Source organism: Gavia stellata, chromosome 20 (assembly GCF_030936135.1).
Source record: "Gavia stellata isolate bGavSte3 chromosome 20, bGavSte3.hap2, whole genome shotgun sequence".
Taxonomy (NCBI): Eukaryota; Metazoa; Chordata; class Aves; order Gaviiformes; family Gaviidae; genus Gavia; species Gavia stellata.
In genome coordinates this window covers 13257115-13281381 of record NC_082613.1, presented here as the reverse complement: position 1 = coordinate 13281381, position 24267 = coordinate 13257115, and the positions used below count along the sequence as shown (strand labels likewise).

Sequence of the window (24267 nt, the reverse complement as noted above, 5' to 3'; positions counted from 1 at the left end):
TTCCAGTTTCAGAAAAGAAAGGAAACCCTTCAGGAGGCTGGAAATGCTGCATTTTTAATTGCTTACCGCTGCAGCCTTTCGCTGCAGGCATTCTTTCCTCCTCCTCCCCTGGGCTTTGTAGGAAATGTGATTGTCCTGTAGCATTGCGGGCAAAACCGAGTGTTTTGGGGCCGTGATTCCTCGGAGGGGCAGGCGTGTCTCTTGTGATTTGAACTCCCCTTCCCAGTTTGCTGTATGGTCGCTGGTGGTATCTGAGCCTCTCTCTGTCTTCATCTGGAGACCCAGTGGCTGACTCCCCTGTTGTAGGTGTGTAACGCTATCGCAGTTTGGGTGGTTGGGTGGTAGGGCGTGATGCAGTGACCTTGTTGACGATGCTGTAATGAAATGTTTTTCCAAAAGGCAGGAGGTGAGAGAAGCGGTTATAATAAGGAAAGAAACCCTGGTTCTAAGCTACGGTCTTCATAGCACGAAAGACACTCTTGTATTGATGCAGCCTGTACTAATTAAAAACACAAAAAAAGCCCCAAAACCCTACAAACCCCAAGAGCTCTTGATCCAGAACAGGGCTCGCTGTTCCCATCAGCAGACCAGAAGAGGGGTTTGGTTTCCCACCTTCCCGAAGGTATTGCAGATTGCCGCAGGGAGCAGCTTGCGGGACGGCGGTGGGGTGGGGAGCGCCTTGGCAGAGCCGGTGCAGTTATGTGCTCGGCAGTGACACGGTTTAGGAAATGACTTGGAGCGTGTTCCTCTGGGGAGGGTGGGAAGGGGATGCTGCTGCCCTTCTCACCCCCGGTCTGGGCTGCGGGGAGGGAGGGAATGGACCTCAGCCACGCTTTGGGCAGCCCCCCTGCGTCCCCTGCCTTGTTCTCCCTGGGGGACAGTTGAACTCCTGTGCCCTTCTTTCCCTGCTGCTTCTGCCTGCCCCGTAATCCATCACCTCCTTCTCTCAGTGGCTTTCTGGCTGTCTCTGGATGGTGTTGCGGCCGCTGGGCTGCCAGTGAGCTCTTCCCCTCATCTGGGAGCAAGCGATGAAGAGCTGCTCTGCTGCTTCCCCCAGACCTGGCCAACAGCAGGACCAGCAATACAGAACGTGCGTCTTCGGCCGCTTTGTATCACCAGGGAGTGACAATCCTGAAGGTGATGCCTGAAAGAGAAGCCTGTGAATTCTTCATTGGTGCTCGTTGCTGGAGGATGGGTTCAGCAAAAGGGCTGTGACGGACTGGTCATCTAGCATTTCGTGGGGCAGGATCAGCACAGATTGGCCTTGGCCCTCGTAGGAAGTGGAAGGGGTAAATCTGGCAATTCCTCACCTTGCCATGGTGCAGGAGTTGACTCTTAATGAAAAAAATACATTGGGCAGCCACCGCCTCCGCAGGCTGCTCATGCGCTCAGATCCCTGCTATAGGCTTTCGTGCTTGGTTTCCAGTTCCAGCTGAGAGAAGATTAGCTTGGGGTGGGGAGGAGAGGGCTATTTCTGTCGCTCTTCATGCCACTGACTTGACTTTATGCTGCAAACACAGACACTTCATCTAAGCGGCTGGGCCCGATCCTGCAGGTGCCTCCCCTCAAGCAATCCAGTGAATGAGAGTGATCTCCGTGGCTTCAGAAGTGGCTGCTCACATACCCGAGTCTTGAATTTTACCTCTGCTTGAAAGATGCACAACTTAATTCAGCAACTAGAGAATTCTTCTATTTAATTTCAAGGTGTCCCATTCAAGGGTTGCTCTTCCATGGTTTGTGTTTATTTTTTTTTTTTAAGTGGAATAAAACTGAAGTCAATTGAGGACACTTAAGTGAAGGGCTCTTGTAGTGTTTGTGTTCTGCTTCGGTGTCATGCTGTGCTTTAAGTAGTGCCTTGGGGAGATGTGACGGAGGATTTGCAGGTCTTAGCTCCAGCTTCATCACCTGGTGGGGAGATGAGGAGGCTCTCCAGCATCACTCAGCAACGTGGCTGTTTTAATGGATCCAGCTCCAGCCTCAGCAACGTTATGGCAAAGTGTCTGCAAGTTGAACGCTTTGTAGGGAGGTCGAGGGGGGCAGCTCTTGAGTGTGTGCTGGAACAGGAAAATAAGTGCACACTCGGTTTTCTCCTTTGCGGGGTGCAAGCGCCCACTCTAAATGTGAAATGGGAAGAAGTGTGTGCATAGGAGACGAAGGGCCCCTGGGGCAGGGTTGGTGGTAGGGGGTAGGCAGCTTGTTGCAACCACTGACTCGGTAAATTCTCACTTCACAGAACCGTCGTCTCTTCTTGCATTGCAAGTGAGAAACCAGTGCCCCAAAAGTCCTTTTGAGCTTAGTGAGACGGCTCTTGTACTAAGGTGAGACAAAATGTACAGGAAATGCAAACTTTTTTTTTTAAAAAACAATTGTGTTTGCCAACACTTGTGTGTCCTTTGTAGGGCCTGATCTTTGACACGGTTGGAGCAGGTCTTTCTCTGCCGCGGTGCCGAGAGGACAGCGATGGCACGAGCGCAATACAATAGCGAGAGTCTCGCCTTCCTTTTGGCCCCTGAAATAGAGTTGCCCGTTGTCCCCGCGGGGCCGCGTGTGTCTGGGAGGCCGTGCTCGGCACGGCGGCAGGCAGATCTGCTGAGCTCATGGAAACTCAGCTCAGTCAAACACGAGGAACGGCATTTTTTTTTTTTTCCCCTCTTCTTTAAATAAAACAGAAACCAAAATGCGGTGCCTTGCAAACCACAGGCACCCATGCAGCCAGCTTCTGTGTTGCTTTGCAGGTAAACAAATGCTGGGGCCTGAAACTGTGCTGTAGTTAGACTGACTAGTTCGTGCAATGAGAAGTCAATGTGCCATTTTTTTGGTACAGGGAAGAAACTAGGTCATCCGAAAAGAGGCAGGCTGGAGTGATGGAGCCAAAGTCTTTCGGAGGCTCCGGGGTCCGTGGAGGGTGCTAGGGGACTTGTGCCTAAGTCTGGGAGAAGTTGAGCTGTGTCTCCTTCAGGAAGACCTCTCAGGGTGACCTCTCTGCTCCTTTAGAGGTTCATTTGCTGGTTGGTTTGAGGAGCCCGCTGGTGTCTGGTACTTCCAGAAGATGTCTCTTGGTGTTCGTGGATCTCCCCTCTCCATTTTACTCCCCTCTGTAGGCCACTCAAATCTCCCTTTTGTTCTGTTGTGAGAGCAGAGGAGCTGCTGGAGGACGAGCTGCATGCAGGAAAGCTGAAACGTGGGCAAGCAGAGCAAGCCACACTTCTCCTCTCCTTATGAATCAATGTCCTGTTGCTCCTTCCAAGGTGCAGTCCTAATACCACCAAGAAAGCTCCCAGCTTTTTTTGGGTAAACAGGGAAACGCTGAAATAAGGTTAATTTGCTTTAATAAACCTGCAGAATTAGGTCCTCGTTTCTACTTCAGGTGCGTTTTGGGAAATATTTGTTCATCTTTCAGCAAACAATGGCAGAAGTGGCCTGGAAAAGGAGCAGGGTGGGAGTGCCGCGTGTGGTATGCCAGGAGGCATTTCCTGCCCTTATCTCCCCTCCTTCGAGGTATTGTAAACGGGGCTTCAGATCCGCAGTCTGTGTTACTGGAGCGGAGATCGCCAAAAAAGATACCTTCCCAGGAATGCCTGCAAGGGGCAGGAGCCACGCTGTGCGGAGCCGAGTTCACGCGAGGCGGTGAAGAGTTTTCTAGCAAAGTGCCTGCGCTCGAAAAATGCGTCTGCCCCAAAATAAAAGCTTTTTGGAAAGTGGGCTGCATTTACGCTGCTCTTGTCGGCAGGGTTTCTGGGGGCTGTGGTGAGTCCCGGCGCGTTGGGGGCTGCGGGCAGGGGTCAGGGAGAGCTGCGCGGGGCTCTCGTGCCATGCAGGAGCTGTGGCACGCTTCCCTCACTTTCCAGTGGCGTGCCGTGAAGTCATGAGATGATATTTTCCATCTCAAGCAAGTGTTTGAATTTCTAGATAGTATCTCTCTTATGAAACACTTTGCAAGGATTTGGGTTTGTTCCTATGTGGAACTAAAGCATTTTTTTGCAATCTTAAGCTCTTACGGGATGGAACAGGGTTTTTTTTTTTTGTTCAGGTCTATCCTGAAACCCTCAAAATAAGGTTTGCAGGTGCAGCTGAAGCTGCCCTTGGCCTTCTGTTGGCCATTTACTGGATAAAGTGACTGCCCGGGACCTGCCTGTGTGCTCTGGCTGAGTTTGTTTTCAGTTCTCAAACCACTTATCTCACGGAGGAAATGGCGTGCCTCGCTGTCAGTCTGCCGAGATATTTATAGGTAAGGTCAAAGCCCTGTGGAAGGTCTGTAGCGATGTTTGGAAGGGGTGGATGTCTCGTCCCAGTGAATTTTGCAGGGTCGTGGTGGATGTGCTGCATGGCATGGACATTTCCCTGCAGCTCCTCAGAGTAATGCCTGCTGGATTGGGCTGCTTTGCTCTCGGAAGAGGGATGAACGGTGGCTTCTCCTGGCTTGGCTGGATAGGGTAGGGTTTGGTATCCTCACCACGTCTCTCACCTGGGTCTCGCTACCTTTCTTCTGTTATTTTTCCCATAGATGCTTTGCATTCATTGCTTATGAGATCGTTACTTCCTCTCTTTTGGAGGAGGAGAGTTGAGCAAGGAATGGCTTCAGCTGCCCTGTTGGAGCTTTCTCAGGTGCTTGTGAATATTTAAGCTCTCCACAGTCTCCCTTCCCCATCAACTCTTTTTTTTTCCCAAGCTGGCTGAACCATAAGAGCTCTCATCTCATACGTGGTTGTTTGCGGCTTACCTGGATTTGGCACGCTCACCTTGCCATTCGATGTGCTCTGTACGGGCTGTTGGGAAAGGACTCGTTCAATTTGCTCGTGACATTGGCTTTATTTCAAATGCACCTTTCCCTGTTGGACCACTCCTTAAATCTGGGGCACTTCTCTTTCTGTGCAGCAGGCAATCGGGCGGCTGCCCATGGGTCCCCTGGTTGATCGCTCTGCGGGTAGCGCTGCTCCGAGGTCTCTGATGTCGTTGTCACACTGAGAGTCTGGGGCTGTGATTTAACTGCTCTCGTTGCTGTGCTTGTGGAGCCCGTACAGCAAAACCAGAATGAGCTAGTATGTGGTGAAGAAAAAACCTGAAGGAAGAGAGAAACGGACACAAAACTCAGTGTCTTTAAGTAGCTGAGGTGGTTTAAGTGTTAGTAATACCTCCCTGGGAGCCATGCCCTATCTGCCTGCCCTTGGCTAGGGCTGGGGTGAGAGGGGGTCGATGGATGAAGTAGAAGAGCGCAGATGATGCTCCTGGTGGGTCGAGCTCCTCTGGGAAAACCTGCCTGGCCTCGGGGTGTGAGACAGGGAGCCCTACGCGTCTCCAGGCTCTAGTTTCTGGGTTATTTGTGGTGGGATGGCCTTGTCTGGTGTCTGTGGCTGCCCTGGGCTCTGCCGCTGTAGACTTGGTCCCCTCTGCCCTGTGTCCCGCAGCTCAGACCAAGGTGCTCCAGGGAGGCGGCTGCTGGCATGCATCAGTGCAGCGCGGTCCTGGCTGCGGTGTTGGGGATGCCTGTAGCGAGGGGAGATGGTTATGCCAGAAGGGGCCAGCTGGAGAGAAGGACGTGCCTCAGTGCTTGAATCTCTCCTGAGTTGTCTGAGGAATGATGTTGAATGCTATGGAAGATCTTTGCTCGTTAAGACTTTCTTCTGGCCATAAAGGAGGGCTACCTTGAACTATAGACACGAATGAACTGCACGCTAAAACTACAGCTTAATCAAGAGTGTTTTGCTTGCGTATTTACAGTGGGAGAGGGGTGGACTCACAAAGGCCAGTGAGAACAACCAAGCAATTAAAATGCAATTAAGTGAGCCATCTTTTGAGGTGGTAGGTGTTGCCTGCTGTGATGAGACTTGATGCCTCACACTTTCCTCCTCATTTTAGGTTTCCACCATATTCTCATCGGACACTGCGATGGGCCCTTTCCAGCTCAGCCTCAAGATGCTGGTATAGCAACAGGCGTCTGCGATCCAGAGGACCTGTGGTGGGACATCGTTTCCCGCTGGGACTTCCTTCACCCCCTCTCTCTCGGCAGAAGCGATGGATGCCCACGTGGACCTCCTGACAGAGCTGCAGCTGCTGGATAAGGTGCCCACGCTGGAGAGGCTGCGGGCAGCCCAGAAGCGGAGGGCTCAGCAGCTGAAGAAATGGGCGCAGTATGAGAAGGAGATGCAGCACAAGAAGCGGAAGCATGAAAAGAAGAGAAATGCTGTTAACCGAAAGAAAGTGTCTTTTGAAGCCAGCGTTGCTCTGCTGGAGGCTTCTCTGAGGAACGACTTGGAAGAAGGTATGGCACTTGTATCTGGCAATTTCTTTGTCTGGCTGCGTGTGAGGTCCGTGTAGCGCTGTGGTGTGCAGAGGCATCTGTGTTGGCATCCGTGGACTGGACTGCCCTTGATGTGCTGTTGGTCTCTAGAGTGTTGCCATCTCTGATATAGCTGTGGGCGTCCCAAAGCACTGTGTGACACCAGCGTTACCTAGATTGACATCAGGAGTGGGCGCACGAATGCCAGGATAGGGCAGGAGTTGTGACCAAGATTTGGGGAGAGGGAGGCGGCTTTCACCTCTTTTCACACTTTCTACTTACAGAAGGTGTTGAAACAGTTCTTTGCCTTCTGGGTGTGCCTCTTTTAGTGGTTTTATAGAAGTCTGTCACAGGGATTTACATGTCAGTGTAAATCTTTTCAGCTTCCCTGCTTGGAGGGATGGATTGAGAGCTACAAGGATATATGAATTTTTTCCCTATTCAGAATACTGAAAAGCATGGCTTTGCTTAATGCTTCCTACAGAATAGAACTCCAGATTGTTCAGAAATTGGTTTAATTGCACCATTTCAAAGTGAATCAAAGTGCTTTGCTTTTGCTTCAAAATCTGAAGGGAGGGAAAAAAAAAAAAGTTTAAAAGTCAATCCCCATTAGCCTCAGCACAGCACAGGGAAAAACCTGTAAGTTCTGGGCAGCCAGAGCTTACTTCTCTGCAGAGAAGGAAAAACATTTCTCAGAGGAGACCTGGAGCAGCCTTTGGGGTTGCCGCTCTGCCAGATAGCGAAATCGGTGTGATCTCCCTGATCCCTCGGCATGGCAGAGACAAGGGAGATGCTTAGGAAACCTGGCCAGTTGAGTTGCATCTCTGCTAGTGAATGTTGCTCTAATTTCCAGCATCTTTTGCAAGAAGCAGTATATACTTGCCTGGTATGGGGGTGGAAGGCAAGGACCTTGTCTTGTCTTGTGAGGAATCTCCCCAAAGTCATGTCCCTGTTTCTGAGAAGGCCTTTTGTGCGCCGTAACTTGTTCCGGTGTCCCACCAGTGCACACTTTACACCTGTTTGGAAATGGAGCACTTTGGTGGGCAGCGGTGCCTGCCTGGGCGGTGCGTTAGCAGCGTTTGCCAAGCCCTGCTGTGTGTCCGTGGTTTTGCGTGCGTTTGTAGCCTCTCTCTGGGAGAGCAGACCTGTGATAAAGCCCTGGAAACCGTGGGCTTTTATTTGTTTCTTCCTTGCTTTAAAGGTTTAACAGTTGCTTCCAGTGCTTTGCTCCGCTGAACCTGCGTTTGTCACTCTGAGCTGTTCTAGTCTTCTAGGAGAGCCCCAGCAGCGAAGCCAGCTAGAGCCCTACTGTGGAATTGTGTCTGTTGGTGTTGCCCGAGACGACAGATTTATGACTTGTATCACCTCTGCCTGTGCTGGCAGGTACTTGGCAGGGTATGGCTTTGGGTTTTATACTCAACTGCCCACATGTAAGTGACGGGTCACCGCGCTGGGGTGGATAACGAGCGTTTCATTGTTCCTCTCTTCGTGCACCAGTGGTGTCTTTGCTCAGCGCTTGGGCTGGAGGGTATGATGGGGCCAAGGGGTCTGCGAGAGGTCCAACCTTGTAGCTTTGCTTTCTAGCATTGGATCTGGGTAGAGGGGGTCAGTTTGGAAGGAGGAAAGCTCCTTCACCGTCTGCCTTAAAAATGCTTTTTTATTTTGCGTGAGATGCACAAAGGCGGAGGTGTTTGCAAACACGGCGCTGGCGGAGGGTAGTTGTGCACCCTGATGGCAGCGGGCAGGCGGGGCTGGCGTGGGTGCAGGCAGCGGCATTACCGTGCTGGTGTCAGAGGTCCTCTGGATGACCGTCTCGCACTGCACGTGGACACAGATACTTTGCTGTTGGAGTGCAGGAGTTGAGCTTTCAGCTCACAGCCTCACTCTTTTCCTCCTCTAAGGGAAAATCCCTCACTGCGGGTCTTTCTTGGTACTATAATTATGTTGACCTCTTTCCGTAGGCGAGCCCAGATAGCGGGCTTTAACCATCAGTCGCTCTTTCCGATGCGATGCTGGTTACACCAAACGTGATAAAGGCACTTCCCTGCTCGGTGGAAAATCAACCTCTCCACCCGCCGGAGAGGGCAGGGCCAGTGTCCCCGGTGCCACAGGTGCTTCCCCTGCGTAGCTGGATTTTTCAGATGCCTCAAGTTTTTTAATTCAATTTGTTTTGTGGTCAATTAATTTAAGTCCTAAAAATAGTGTGTGGGCAGGTTCTGTCCCTGCCCTGCCCTCTCTGTGCTGAGGGACCAGTGTAAAGGGAAGGAGGGGGCAGAGTCAAACCCAGATGCCAAACGGGAAAAATTCCTTATCGAGTGCCCTAGGCCAAAGTGAGGGAATTCGTGGGCTTTTGGAGGTCCTAGGTGATTATTTTGGTGTATGAATCATCTTTTGTTTCCATGTGGGAAGTGGAGGGGGAGGTGAAATATAAATGATGAAGAGGTTGAGAAGTTAGCGTGAGGAAGGCTGGAGAGCCGGGGGTGCGCCTGGCAGGCGTCACCTCCGAGCTACCTCTGAGCGGGCGTGCCATTTCCATTCTTTGTTACTTTTCTGTACTTTCGTATTTATTTTTAACATTCTCACTCCCGAAGTGGGAGAAGGGATGGTAGCAGGCACCGTGCAATGAAATCGGGGGAAAAGAAAGCGGAGCTGGATGGCGTGTTGGCTCTTTGTCGGGAAGGAGCCATGTGCTGTGGTGTAAGCTCCTGACGGAGACGGTGGGTCGAGCGCTGTAGGATGGAGCCGGTGGGTGCAAAGCCCTGCCCCGCTCTTCAGGGAGCAGCCCCGTGTCCCTGAGGACCTGGACATGCTGCCTTCACTGTCCTTTGCCTGCGCCTTGCCCAGGTGTAATAGAAAGAGCAGCGCTTGTTTTGCTCAGCTTGTGGGTATCTGCAGCACCTTCCCTTGTCCCCGTTTCCTTCTGCCATCGATGGCACAGCCACCGGGCTGAGCCACGCGGGCTTCCCACCTAGCCTGGGACCCCTCTGGCTCTGCAAATGTGACAGCCTCGGAGAAGAGGACTTCTTTCCCATGTAAGAAATCCAGGTTCATCTACCGCCGAGGAGTCCACAGGTGACTGGGTGCATTGCAGAACTGCTGTGTCTCGGCGTGGTGGTGAAGCAGGACCAAAGGCAAAGCTCCCAGGGAGCGTCAGCCCTGGCGTGGGCAGGAGCTGTGAAGGGGTGATGGCTCCTACCTGCTTGTTGCTCACATCTTCTGCAACAGATCTGTCAAATTACCCCAGATTTAACAAACAAGCTGCTATTAAAAGCTCCTTTGGATCTCTGCTGACAGAACCAGGGTAGGGAGCACACCGCAAACACGCCGGTGGCAGATGGGAGCAGACAGTGGCGCTGGGGAGAAGTTAGGCGACGGGCAGTGACCCCAGACCGAGGGCAGCGGTCCCCCTGGGCGGCAGTGTGCTGGCCGGGACCTTCGGTTTGGAAAGCTGAGATATTTGCAGGCAGCTCATGGGTGAGCTCAAAGGTGAGAGCAGAGCATTCCCAGTTGCCACACTGGACCGGCTCCGCTCTTCCCTGCGGAGGAGCTGGGAAGGGCGTGCTCAGAGGGGCATCACGCACAATCACCGTTGGAAGTGGAAATACGTTCAAGCCCTCACCCAGCTCTAGGCACGATCTGAGCTGGTTGCAGGGGGACGGTGCAAAGGGGAGAACGCTCACTCCATACAGAGCTTACAGGGAGCGGCAGTGTGGTGTACAACCTCTGGGCTGTTCTAATGGCCACGAAGGAGAGTTGCTTTATAATGCAATAAAGCAATGCTTTATAAGCTACCGTACTAATTGCAAAGAAATTGTGAGGGCTGCTGAAGGCTGTGGCCCTTCGAGGCCGTCCTGCAAGGTGATGGACTGAAACGGTGGGGAGGAGGCTGGTCCCGCTGGTCCCAGGGCGGCACCTCGTCCCCGAAAGCAGCCCCGGCTGCTGCAGGGCTGTCGTGTCCAGGTCTTTCTACATCGCTGAGCTCCTATAAAAGCAGCCCCAGAGTGTGGGGAGAGGAGCTGGTGTTCTGTAAATCGAAAAAAGAGATCCCAGAGGTGGGTAAAGTGGCAGCCTGTACAGACGTGTGGCATTTGCTGCCTGGAAGTCCCTTTGCACACCCGGCCCGTTTGCAGGGGGAGCTCCCACTTGGATGGCAGAAGCTGGAGGTGTTGGCGTTAGCTGGGGGGTGAGCTGAGTTCCCTTCAGTGAACCAACAGAGAAATAAAGCCCCCAAAGGACCGACTCACCTTCCAGCGGCACTGGAGATGCCCTGGTTTCTCCCGCCCTCGGATGAGAGCTGCCTCCCCGCGGGCACCCGCTGCCCCCCCGGCCACGGCGCCGGGAAGCGTCGCTGCAAAGTCCTTCAGCTCCCACCTTCTGGCATTTCATCCTGCAAGCAAAACGTTGTCAGAGCCAGAGCGTTGCATAAAACAGCATTTCTGCAGAAGTTTAACCATGCAGATCCTTACAGCTGTCGAGCCAGAAAGTGAATGGAAACTCGGGTTTGATGACCTTGGACTTGGCACCCAGCAAAACGGTTACCGTTAGAGCAGCGGGTGCAAGCCTGGGGCTCACTGGGTCCTGTGCCAGCGTGGAGAAGATTTCCCCGGGGAGGGTATAAGTATTGCACAGCTTATTTATATAAATACATCCCCCACGTTTCCCTTCATGCCGCCCCTTAAATCTCTTGTAAATGTGCGGTAATGATGAGCATGGTAAACCCTTTCAGGAGCCATCCCCAGGCAGCTCCTACCGCGCTCCCTTTGCACCTTTCTGGAATAAAACCAACCTTGTCATGTGCAAAGGCACTTTAAAAAGAGGCCCTAATTAGTGTCTATAAATTGCTTTCTTTAACCTTTCCAAGTCGATGTGATCTGTTCCCTTGTTACTAAGAACCTTTTACGAGGTGCCTTAATTTTCCACCCACATTATTAGTCTCCTGAAGCTTTTTACATGGAGTTTCTGCGTCCATGTCTATGAGCAAGTGCATTCATCTGTCTGAGAAGATTTTTCTCCTGGGTTTCGTGCCCTTTGAAGGGCTCTGAAAAAAAAAATCTTTTATCGCCAGCAGTCTAAGTGTATATCTGGGTATTTGGGGAATGACTCGAGTCAGAAATTAAAGTTTCTGTTCAATAATAAAGGCTTTTCTTGAGTTTTAAACCCCATATGTGTGGAAATGAAAGCCATCCTCTTTGGGAAGCTGTGCATGGGAGCTCTTGGCAATGATGGATTTTGTTAATTTTGTTAATGGTGGTTGGTGTGTCTTCCAAAAGCAGATTCACATATTTGGCCACATTTAACTTGGCTTTTTCATGCAATCTGGGTGCGATGCCAGTGCAGGGTGGCTTGCATATGGCAGCTAACTAGATGGCATCTGGGAGCACGAGCAATATTGAATATGCAACTTTCTCTGTTGTCATAATGAGTAAATAATATTTTTTTTTTTCCTGACTTCCTGGAATTTTAATCAAGTGGGAAAATTATTTCCACTTCCATAAGAGCTTAAAATACCAACTTTTCTGTTTGGAGATTAATGCTGAAAGTCCATCTCAGGTTTTCCTGGGATGAAGCCCTCTCCCTCCCCAAATCTGGAGTCAACCTTAAACATTTTGTTTCAAACCCTTTCTTTAAACAAAAAAGTGTGATCAGAAATACTTTTTTTAAAATCATTTTTTAAATAATAAAATATTTCCTTAACTTCAGCATGTATTTTATAAAATGTGACACCAGCTGTTGTAGAAGAGCTTTGGTTTCAGTGGGTCAAGCTTCTTCTTAATCCCTTTCCGAAGGATCGGGGTGCCCGTTCTTGGGGCGCTGGCTGTTGCATGCACTGAGCATTGCTGCTTGCTGTTTCAAGACGTGCGAGTTGGGAAACAGACTCTTTCCATACCTACGGCCCAGAAATTCTGCATCTTTCGAGCTTCTCGATTCACAGCAAGGCTGATAGCACAAGCGGTCTCCCTCCTGCGCCCCGGCAGTGAGCAGTTGCTTTTCTTGACTAAAACAAGAACTGAGAACGTGCCCACAAATGCGCTCTGACTGTCCTTGCTAAGAAACGGTGATGTAGGGCTCCTGGCTGGAATTTTTTTTGATGAAAATTTAAACACGCCCTTGCAGGCCCGGCTGCCCACTCCCACCTCCATGGGCACATCTTTCCGCTCGCACCTTGTTTTGGCAGAGCGCACGTTCTCAGCTTGCGTGATGGCAACTGGGTTGGTTTCACATCGTTTTGGTTTCTGGCTTTTACAGGTGTGCCAGCTTCTACCATTTCTGAAACCACTGAAAATATTTCTTATGTCTCTTTTAATAGTATTACAAGATAATGAATAAACATTGGATTCAAACTACTTGTCCCTCTAGTAAGGGTGGTCTGTCTGGATTCAAGGTGTGTTAAATCAAACAGGGATTGGCCAATGACTGTTGCCAATCCCAGGTTTTGTTTCTTACTAGAAGTGGCTTAAATCACTTAATCGGCTTCTAAAATTTGGCTACGATGTGTTTTGGAGGGGAAACTCGGAACCGGTGTCTCCTTGGTTGCACGTACCCCTAAATGCAAACTGGGCATTTTTTTGGTTTATTTGTATTGTTGATGGTTTCTTCTTAATGCAACTGTGAGTAAGGAGTGTTCCCTCTCGAAAGGACGTCTGGGCAATGGGGAGTAAAGGCTGAAACTCTCAGGGTTGTGCATGCAAGGTGCAGCAGGTAGGATATGTAAGGTCACCATCTGCTCCGCAAACCCTGCCCGGCCAAATCACAGCGGGGAGAGCTCAGGATGCAATGGCCGGGAACGTCAGGACTTTTGTCAGCCAAAGGCAGATTATTGATGGGACCTTAATTCAACCAGCGGATGTTCGTACGTACAATCAAGTGCTAAATTGCTGGCGTTTAACCTTTCCCTTCCCTGTCCTGGCTGCTCTGCTTCCAATGACGTGGAAGCAGCCTTGGATGGCTGCTTATTTTCTGATATCTACAGGCTGCCAAATGTCAAAGCCAGAACTTCCCAATCTGAGCCTGATAATACTTGCTGATACATCAGTGGCTTTTTCTAGCCGGTAACTTCCCAGCTTGGTTGTCCTTGTGATTGCCCCGGGGGGGATCACTGCCTGCCATCTGCACCAGTGGGTCCAAGGCACGGTAGTGCAGCGATGGCCATGGATATGGGTCGGATCAAGCACTGAAAGCAGCACGCCTGGCTGCCTGCTCAGTGGGATAATGGTGTGGAAGGGCTGATGCTACAGCCCAGCCAGCTCCTCGCTCAGGGGGGCTGTGACATGGGGTTTCTCGCAGGCAACGTGTTTCTTGCCTGCCTGGCTGCCTTCCAGGTGTGTGCTATTTCCTACGCTCCGATTAACTGCGTGTTTTGTCCCACTCCAATAACAAGAACCCAGAGAGCCTAAATAGCAGCTCAGTGGGGGACCTCTGGTATCTTCTGCGTAATAAGCATCAGCAACCCCGAGTGCAATATCGTCTGTCTTCCCACCTTGGCCGTGACCTCTGGTAGCCAAAGCTCTGCCTCGCTGCGGTGCTGTGTTGTGATATCTAATCTAATTCTGCCAAAAGGACGTAAGACGTTAGCCTGATCACTCTCGAGAGCTTGCTGGTACCTGGAGTTTTGCAGCATCATTGTGTTTGCAAGTGTATTTTGAAAAAAGGAAAAAAAAACCCCAACCTAAAAACTCCCTCTTCTTTGCAAATGAGTATTGGTGGGGAAATAAATATTGCTGGAGGTGAAACCTTCTTGCAAGGCTAAACCTCCCGTGCCTGCTTTACCCTGATGCAGTTGAAAACGCAGTGCTTGGATATAGTTTCCAGACAGGAGGAACTTGGCTGTAAGCTGTGGTTGCAGGCTCTGCTTTCTGCTCCTTCTCCTGGTCAAGGAGAACTTGAGAAGTGGATTAAATCTATTTTTTTTTTTCCAGATTTAAATTCCTGCCTTTCTGGATTCAGGTCAGCTCAGCTGGTGTAGATTTCTTCCTCCTAGAATCATGGAAAATAGAGGTTGAGAGGGCCTCGGGAGGTCATGTAATCCACCTTCTGCCCCAAGGCAGGATCAACTGTATCTAAAATGCTTGCTAATGAGGTTGGAGTTAGATATCCGAGTGTATTTATAGGCATCTCCGCAACACGAGAGCAGATACCTGTGCAAGCGGCCTGGCTTCTCGTTCACTTCTGCGTATTTTCCCCACTTGCTTGTATTCATCCCCCTTTCTTTGGCTTTGCATCCCATCCTTATGGTTACTGACTGCGAGTTTTCCTACTTCCATGAAGAATGCTCTAATTCTTTCTCTAATAGCAGTTGCTATGGCAGCTGGTTCAGGCAGTGCCTTATAACCTAGTGCAGGGCTGCTTTTACATACACTTTCACTTGGTTTTTCCTCTGGAGCCTGGCCAGATCTTTGGGAAACCTTATCACTGGCTGCAAATATCTTCACAAAAAATGAAAAAAATAAAAATCAGATTCTGGCACAACTATTAAAAATGTCTCCTAAGCCTTGCCTACCTGCTAACCCGTCACCTAAAGGATGCTAAATAGGCCAGGAAGCAAACTGTTTAATCCTGTCTGCTGATGCCTTTGTAATCAAGAGCCAAGATGCAATCAAGCACCCTGCACTCCTTGTAATTCGGGAAACAAGAGCCCATGTGCAGCTACTAGCAAGCGGATGCAGTTTCCACTGAGGTCCCTGCAATTTGCAACTGCTTATTGCTGAATTTGGCCTCCGGATTCCCTAGATAGCATGAGGTAGACTGGCTATAAATGTTACTCATGTAGGAAACTGGCTTTAGTTGCTCGGTTGTGTTTCTCATGCTCTGTATACATTTTATAACAGTCTGTAGCATCTGTCAGTTTGGCCAAGGATTTCAAGCTAGATCTCAGTTCCCATTTTCCTGGTGGTCTCATCTGTTCTGCCTGGCTTTGCTTTCCAGGTGGCACAGAGCAGTGGTCCTGTCTTGAGTGTAAGAGCACCAAGTTCTGAATTGCAATGGGAAGCTTCCTAAGTCTTATTTCAATTTATGTGCCTTTACCTGGGCTGACAAGAGAGATCATGTTAGTAAAAAAAACCAAAAACCAAAACCTAAAACCAACCATGAAACAAGAAAAACCACTTTTTTTTCTCCTACTACTGCTATAGCATCTGTTTCTAAAAAGGGGAGACTAGAGCAGGAATTAACCTGAAACTCTCACACCGTTCTCAGTGTTTGCACCAGTCCTGTTTTAACCCAGTTGCAGCTGATGGTTTCCGTCCTAGAGAAGTGTTATCTGCCTGCAGCTTGCATTTTGTCCTGTGTTACACCTACATCTGTCTGGAAACATCCACATTTTGAGTGGGTGGGGGAGATTCTGGCACCTTCAAAGTATTTCCACTCTGGTCTGATTCAGAGCAGCAAAGGTTGGAGATCCAGTGCTGATACTTGCACCATTCTGGCTGAAATGATAAGGCTTGAACGTAGTGAGACGCAATGGCTTGGTGTATTCAAACAAAGCCTTGCAAATTACCCAATCTGAAGGATCCTATGTGTAAAAAAAAAATATATATATATTAAAAAAAAATAAAAATCTATTTCAATAAAAGCAAAATTTTACCAGCAGAATATTCTCGAATGAAAGCGTGCAGTCCTTGCAGAGGAATGGAGCAGCTCTGCTGCACCGAGGTTTCATTACTGCAGGACACCTACGGTCTGCCCAGCGGCTTGGGGTAAGGAAGTCACCTGGAAATCCATAGCAGCTCTCAGCGTCTTGGAGAGGGGACGGAGCAATGCCCCTGCAGTGAAGGACAGACATTTCACTCACGTTGAGGACATGGCAAGAAGAGCACTTTCTGTGTCTGTCTACCAACGTTGGGTTCAATTCCCATGTGTTGTCAGTGGAGACAGGTGAGATCTGAACTGGGGTGCTGTGATTAACCCTCTCCAGAGGGTCTCCATCAGTTCTACAGAGACCAGGACCTAACTTAGAAACCTGAGGCTGGACAACACATGGTGCTCCCACAGACAGCGAGTTTCAGCCTACTTTTAGGAGCTCAGACTCTTTCTGTGACTCTCAAACTTCTCAGACCTGGTTTATTTTTTTGCTTCAGATCCTGTCAGTCTGTCTTTAATTAGCAAGGCCAGAGCAGGGCTCCTTGGGAACTTAAATGGGACTCTTCTTTTAATTAAAATTTTGGTTTGGTAGCCTGGAATAGCAGGCATTAGAAAGAGCCAGAGCTCCAGCAAAGGAGGACAGTCCCCATGGATCTGCAGTGACATCCTCCTGGCTGTCGGGTAGTTGATCCCAGGGTTTTCTTTCCATCTAAAGCTGATGCTGTCAAAACAATGATGTGAGTCCTGAATGTGATATGAAGTTCCAGCCTAGGCTGTAACCAGTCAACTTCCAACCTGCTGCTGGATACTGTGCCAAAACCACAACGTATCTGGGTTGGTAGGTGACAGTGGGTCATGGAGAGATGCTGGAAGTCCATTTTGTTTTTATTAGAAGGGCCAGAGTTTAAAATTTCATCTTAAAGGGCATCTAAGCGGGATTCCCTGTGTGCTTTCATAGTAAATTTATTCTTCCGTAACTTTAATCATGCGGTTGTGAAATAGCTATCAACAAGCTGCTGCTCTGCCCCCAAACCAAATTATTCTCATCTGGGGCCATTTTCCATCACTCTTCAGAGCAAGGAAAATTGTTATTTGAGTACTGGCCAGCATTGAATCTGTAGCGTGGATTCAAGATTTGGGTCATCATTGCATCGTATCGCTCAGCGCTCTGAGATTTCCCATGTGTTTAGTAGCAGGAATATTTGCAGCGTTCATCTGTACAGTTACCCTAAAGGGAACAAAAGAACGGGAAATATTTCTTGCTTCACTTACATTCAAAGACTTGTCTTCTAGCTGAAGGGCAATATTTGTTGACTAATTTCCTCCTGTGAAGTGGGATTGACAGCTTGAATTGCAGCTAGAGGTGGAGGGAGCAGTGCAAGGGTGACGAGACAGAGGTCTGGCCATCTGGCTTTGCTTGATCCTTCTATTAGTCTCTTGGATTTGAAAGCTTCCAGAATGATGTTGCTTCCTGGACCAAGCTCTGATAGGAGCACATTCAGCTACTGTTAACTGGGGGCTTCTTGTGAATCCCTGAGGATTTTTGCACAGATCTCTAAAGATATTTGGATATTTTAACTTTTACTGAAGTCAGCTTGGTTTGGTCACTTAATGCATTTGTGTTCCTTAAGATTACAGAGTCCATCTGAAAAATGCTCAGCTCCTTTCTGTCGCATGCTGGTATAAAGACCACCCAGTTAAGCACTCAGTGGTGGGTTGACCCTGGCTGGATGCCGGGTGCCCACCAAAGCCTCTCTATCGCTCCCTTCCTCAGCTGGACAGTGGAGAGAAGATACAGCAAAAGGCTCGTGGGTCGAGATAAGGACAGGGAGATCCCTCACCATTACCATCATGGGCAAAACAGACTTGACTTGGAAAAAAAAAAATAGTTTAATTTATTAGCAATCAAATCAGAGTAGGGTAATGAGAAATAAAACCAAATCTTAAAAACACCTTCCCCCCACCCCTCCCTTCTTCCCGGGGTCAACTTCACTCTCGATTTTCTCTACCTCCTCCCTGCCAGCGGCACAGGGGGACGGGGAATGGGGGTTGTGGTCAGTTCATCACACGCTGTGTCTGCTGCTCCTTCCTCCTCAGGGGAGGACTCCTCACACTCTTCCCCTGCTCCAGTGTGGGGTCCTTCCCACGGGAGACAGTCTTCCACCAACTTCTCCAGCGTGGGTCTTTCCCATGGGCTGCAGTTCTTCACGAACTGCTCCAGCGTGGGTCCCTTCCATGGGGTGCAGTCCTTCAGGAACAGACTGCTCCAGCGTGGGTCCCCCGTGGGGTCACAAGTCCCACCAACAAACCTGCTCCATCCTGGGCTCCTCTCCACGGGGCCACAGGTCCTGCCAGGAGCCTGCTCCAGCATGGGCTTTCCACGGGGTCACAGCCTCCTTCGGGTCCATCCCCCTGCTCCGGTGTGGGGTCCTCCATGGGCTGCGGGTGGAAATCTGCTCTAGTGTGGACCTCCATGGGTGCAGGGGACAGCCTTCCTCGCCATGGTCTTCACCAGGGGCTGCAGGGGAACCTCTGCTCCGGCGCCTGGAGCACCTCCTCCTCCTCCTCCTGCACTGACCTTGGTGACTGCAGAGCTGATTCTCTCACGTATTCTCACTCCTCTCTCTGGCTGCAGTTGCTCGGGTTTGTTTTCTCCCGTTCTTAACTATGTTATCCCAGAGGCGCTACCACTGTCGCTGATGGCCAGCGGTGGGTCCATCTTGGATCCAGCTGGCATTGGCTCTGTCGGACACAGGGGAAGTTTCTAGCAGCTTCTCACAGAAGCCGCCCCTGTAGCTCCCCCGCTACCAAAACCTTGCCACCCAAACCCAATACCCACTCCTACCCCACAGCATTAAAATACACTGCATGGTGGTTTGTCCCCCTTGGGGATTGCCCCGATCGGCACCAGGAGTTCCCAGCAGCAGTGGAAACATCTCGTCTCTTGGCTGGGGGAGGAGTGGCTCCCTGGGGCAGCCTTTACTCCGTTCTGGAAACCAGCCCTGGTGCCGCAGGCTCCCCACCCTCCTCCTTCCCCTCCCAGGGGAAGGGGCTGGGGGTTTTCCAGCCGTGGAACAGGAAAGAAACAGGGGATCCTGTTTACCTGCCTGCTGAGCTGCTGACATCTATTTAAAGCTCCTCCTTTCAACATGCTGCTTATCACTGTGGCACCTTGTTCGCCAACTGTCCTGTCTCTGCTGTGGCCATTGGAGAGAGCTCCTCCACGGAGCGCCGTGCGTGGAGGTCCTGAGATGCCACAGCCGGGATGCTGGAGAGCGTTTCAAAATCCAGCGCACTGATTCGAGGGGTTAAGACACCAGCACTGGTTGCTGTGTAACTGGGAGATGAAAATAACAGCTTTGTCACCCACAGACCGTGGGATCTTGGGGCTGGGGGGCAAGAGAAGGGGATTTATTCACACTGCAGTGGGCAAAGTTGGTCTTGCAGTTTTGCCCTGTCCCAAAGCAGTTTCTGTCTTGGATCCTAATAACATCCAACTCAGTATCAGCTCCCTGGGAGGTGTCAGATAGTGTCTGACCTGTGCATGAACATGGAGGTTTGGTGAGACTCATGCAAAACCTTGGCTACATTCATTATCTCTCACTAAAATGTGACAGGACATTGGGCACCGGCTGTTTTGTTGTGGACACCCCTTTGCTCTTGTTGGGAGGTCTGAATTCTCCGCAGCTGTGGTAGAAGCCTGCAGCGAGGCAGAGCTGCTGGGTGGGAGGCTGCCTTCCCACCGCGGACAGGAGACAGCTTCGAAGCAGGAGAACCAGGAGACCCTCCCGTGCACGGGACTGGGGAGCGCTCTGCGCTTCTGCCTGCTCCTGGTGCTACGGGAGGGTCTCGCTTTGGCACGGGAGCAATTTGTCTTGTTACAGCTCTGAGAGCTGTTAGCAAAGCCAAGCAGGGTGACAGAGCTGCGACTGGAGAGGGTTTGTTGGTGGAAATGTTTGTGGGGCAGGCGAAGGGAAGGTTGGAGGTCTGCTTGCCAGAGCAGGATGCAGACGATGCAGGAGCAGGGGGAGCGGTGCAGCCTGTCCCTGGCTCTGGGACAGTCCTGGAGCAACAAAAACTCCATTAGGTTTGGCACAATTTGCAGTGTACAGAGCGACCGTGTAAAATGCTGACTTGTGGGCTTAGGCATTTAACCTGAGCAGAAGTGTCACGGGCTGGGGGGGGTGTTTGCTTTGGGAAGAAAACGTGTACCTGTGCTTCTGCATCCCCTGGGATGCGCACAGCTCTGGAAAGCAGCGGAACTGGCAGGAGCGTGCGGGGACGCGGCCAGGGCAGCCTTCTCCGAGACTGCTGGTGGGGGGAGCTTTTTGCGCTGTCATCAGCCCTGGGGAGTGAGTCGTTCCCATGGGGTTTGGGGAGAGTGGGTGCGCGAGGGGCTCCGTGGGGCTTTTTACCCTGCCAGCCTGGGGGCGCCTCGCTGCGAAGGCGCTTGCGCCGGCTGACCCCCGTGTTAATGAGAAGTGCCGTAGCTGTGCTGTGCGTGGCAGAGGGTTTTCAGGTAGCAGTTAACAAGTGACCGGTGGAGTGAGAGCCCAGGTGCCCAGCAAGTCACTGAGTGGCCGCATTTAACTCAAAGTAGTCCCTTGTAAGCGTAACAGTGAGCTAATCTCGCGGGGGAGGGGATTTGCTGGAGGAGGTGATGGTTCCCAGGTGCCCTGGCAGCACCATGGCTGGTGCAGGTACCCGGAGTTGTCTTGGGTTCCCCTTGGGAAGGCAGGCATGGTGCCCCTGGGGCATGCATGCATCGTATTCCCCCAAGATTCAGCACTGCGAGCATCCCGGGGGGGAGCACCGACATGCCCTGCCTTAGTCTGAATGCCGGCTTGTATCAGGGACCACGTAACCACGCCGGTGTGTGTCCTTGGAGGGGGATGCCTGGGGACCCGCGCATGGGCACAGCCAGCGCTTGAACCAAATCCCTCCTGCGTGGCCCTTCCCGCTGTCTGAAATGGGCTGAGCCAAAAGCCTTGGTCTGGCAATGCGGCTTCGAGCTACCCGTAATCAGGACAAGCTGCCCGGTACAGGGAAAACGGTACTGCCAACAGGCAACGAGCACCGCTTACTCTATTTAATTAAATTGGGGGGGGCTTTTTTTTGATGACCTATTTTTTTTTTTTGGACAGCTGCTTAACTGGGAAAGTAAGCTGGGAGGAGCGAAGATGTCCTTATTTAAAAGGGTCTACCCTTAGCCCATAAATCTGGGCCAGATCCGCTGGTACATGCTGGCTGCTTTGTGTGACCCTGGTAAGGAAAGCAACCATAAACGTCACTTTATAGTTGTTCTGCTTTGCTCGATGAATCTGGATCAGTGTCTCTCTCCCTCCTAATTGAGTTAGTTTTCTTTTGATCTACCCCTGTTAGGGGAAACCTAAACTGATTTAGCTATTCCCATCCATTTTCCATTCGCCTGATGGCTCTTTCCACAAGGCCATCTCGGCTCTACCCGAATTACTGTGAGTTGTCTGATGCTGTAGCAGGTGACACTCTGCTGTATAACTTTGTAAATCTTAGCCAATATTCACTGGGAATTTTTTGCCAGATGTTTTGTTTCATTTTTGGACAGATTAGTTTTAAATTGGCAAATGCACTAGATTTAAGGAGAAGACAATTGCTACTAGGTGTCAAAAAGAAAACACTAATTATCAATCATGTTTTACTGAGCCCCTGTTGAACTGATTTGCCATAGAAAACATCATTTTCTTGTACTCTATCTTCAGGAAATCTGATTTTTGAGAGTTCTGCTCTCTCGATAATGGTGATGTATGCTAGAGCATAGAAGAGAGGAAAAATTAGCTCACGATTAAAATGTGTGACACCCTGGAATTTAAATCATCTGTTTTTAGGAGCATAAAACCGTTATCTGTGCTGGTGCGCCATAAAATCATTGCAGATGTGCGTTCCTCGTTGCTTCTGCATGTAAACCCTGTCTACACACGTGATTTGCAGCGCTTTCCCGGACGCAGCAGGGTTTAGTGAGTGCGGTGGCTTGTTTGTTTGCTTTGAATAGGCCCCAGTTTTGAAAACGAGCCTCGAGTTACTGTGAGACAAGATAAGAATAGTTGGGGGAAATTTCAGTGTTCCTGCCTCGCTGCGGGGCTTGGCTGCGGCGCTGCGCTTCCCGTGACTCAGAGCGGCACCGGCTTCCTCGGAAATCACCCGGGTTTTGCAAAGCTGCTGGTACGGTCGTTAAGTAAATCAGGTTTTTGGTGAGTTATTCTCCGCTGCAGTTGCGTCTGGTGTTGAAACTGTATCTCCCCGTGCTCCTGTTGTCTTTAACGCGCTCGAACTGACTGCCTGGGAAGGCAGGTGGAGGCGAAGGGGCATCTTCCAAAGAGGCTCACGTAGCCCCTTCCTGACTCCAAACTGGTTTCGTTTTTCTCTTGTGATAAGTCGAGCAGGGGTCAGCGGTTTTTATCAAGCTATTTTTCTTGTGAAAGGGAAGTGTTATCTGTGAGGGGAGATAGGGTACCCTGTGTGACATGGACATGGGGGAGCTGATCCAGGAACGTGGCCAAATAGGACCCGTCAGTGGGTCAGCGTAGCCTGGCCCGGGTCTCACTGCTGGTTTAGTCCTGGGGAATGTGCTTCACCAACAGCAAATTTCTCCTGATTGCCAGTGAGAATATTGAAAAGGAAGGGATTGCCGGCCAAGAGGTTGGGGAAACCTTGTCGTTCAAATCTAGTCCACTATCTGAAGAAACTCCTTGATTTAAATATGCTGGGTGGAGGAAGGAGGGACCCGATGGCTGCAAAGTATCTCAAAACTGCTGACAATGTAAGGACCTCCTTAGAAGAGCTCCTGCTCCTCCCACAGTTCCTTGAAGAACCTCTGCCTAATGCTCTTGGAGTTTTACTGCAGAATAGAAACCCGAGGGAGGGTTTGCACATCTTGCCCGGCTCAGGTCTATCTGAATTCCCACCTGGCCGGGGCTCTCGTGACTGGTGCTGGTGGGCTGGTGCTGGGGTAGAGGAGATGGCTTTGCCTTACGTCTTGTCCCCTCCCCACGGTGACTCTGCAGACCACAGCTGCCGTGATTTGTTCCTCTCCAGTGCGGTGGGGATGGCCTCGCCTGAACCTCGCCTGTGGGTGCTGAGCGTTCATCTCTGCTTTTATGGGTGTTTTATTTACCAGAAATCCCTGGTGCGTATGTTCTTCTTAATCTCTTTGACGCTGTTGTGCATTACAGGCGCAAAACACCTCAAACCAGTCTGGTTTATTGGGTCTGTCTTGAGAAACAACCCTCTTGAGGAACAGCCCTGCGGGGGAGCAAGGCTTCAGCAGTGAAGAGGTTAATGCGGTCTGTCCCGAAAACTATCTGTGCCTCATGCCAAGCCTGATCGTCATCTCGCTCCTTTTAGCCCCCGCAGTTGTTCTGTCCCCAGAGCACCGTATGTGGCCATTTGATCTATGAGGGATGCATGTTTGTTGGGAAACCGTCCCTCGCTTCAGTGCTCCTCATGCCCTGTTTAGTGGAAGAGGCAGCGCCAGAGCCTGCTCTTCCTTCCCGTCTCCCTCAACCGAAAGTACGTGCTGATGCCTGGAGATCTTGGCCAGCAAAATGTGCTCCGTCCCCTAGTAAGAGGTTGCACAGATTATGCAACTTATGCAACCAGGGCCCATTTTAACTCGCTTTTTGCTGGTGATCCCCTTCTTCCCAGGTGTGCCGGACGGAGGAAAGGTAATGGTCCCGTCGGGGCGTGGAGCCAAGCCAGAGGTTACAGCTGTAAGAGCTGGCAGCAGCCAGGGCAGAAGCAGCGTGCAGCCTTCATGTGCTCGCTTTTCAAAGGGGAATAGCTAGAATTTGGTTTAAGGTTTGTAGGTCAGGTTTCCATTATACAACTGTACGGGTTGCAGCTGCTCATGTGAGATCCAGACCTCGTTGGATGCTCCCAGTCTGGCGGGCTCCTTTCCCGGGGAATTATTCTTTATGATGAGACGTACAGAAAGAAACAGGATTTCTCTGTTGTAGCACTAACTGGGGTGGTAATGGAGGCTTGGAGTGGGATTTGCTTCAGTCTGTGAAGTGTGGGAAACGTCTCAGAAGCATTTGTTACAAATAGCTGCTGGGAAAGAAATCAATTTTTTTAAGACTGTGTTTTTTCCAGGCAAAGGTAGGACCAAAAACAGTGGAGGAGGGATCTTGTAACTGATCAGAGATCTAGTAATGAGGATCAGATCTCCTGCATCTCCCAAAACAGGTACAAGTGCTCTTGGCACAAGTCCCACTGAGCATGTGGATCTCGGCCCGTGTTTGAAGGACAGGACTGCTTGTGTGAGGAAGGTTATTCCCCTGGGTTAGTGAGTGAGGGTGCAACCCTCCCATTTCATTTCACAAGGGATAAAAAGGGTCCCTGGTGTCTCCAGGAGCCAGAGCACTTTGATTCCTGTCCTC

At 50.7% G+C, this 24267-nt stretch overlaps 1 protein-coding gene across 2 annotated transcripts in view; it reads left to right on the top strand.

Moving 5' to 3' along the window:
- Positions 1 to 6012: 6012 nt before the first annotated feature.
- Positions 6013 to 24267, top strand: part of PPP1R16B (protein phosphatase 1 regulatory subunit 16B) — a 41500-nt gene continuing 23245 nt past the window's right edge. For both annotated transcript variants that reach the window (XM_059827319.1, XM_059827318.1), the window contains exon 1: positions 6013 to 6259. In XM_059827319.1, the coding sequence (XP_059683302.1) occupies positions 6013 to 6259 (247 nt within the window). The remainder of the gene's footprint in view (positions 6260 to 24267) is intronic.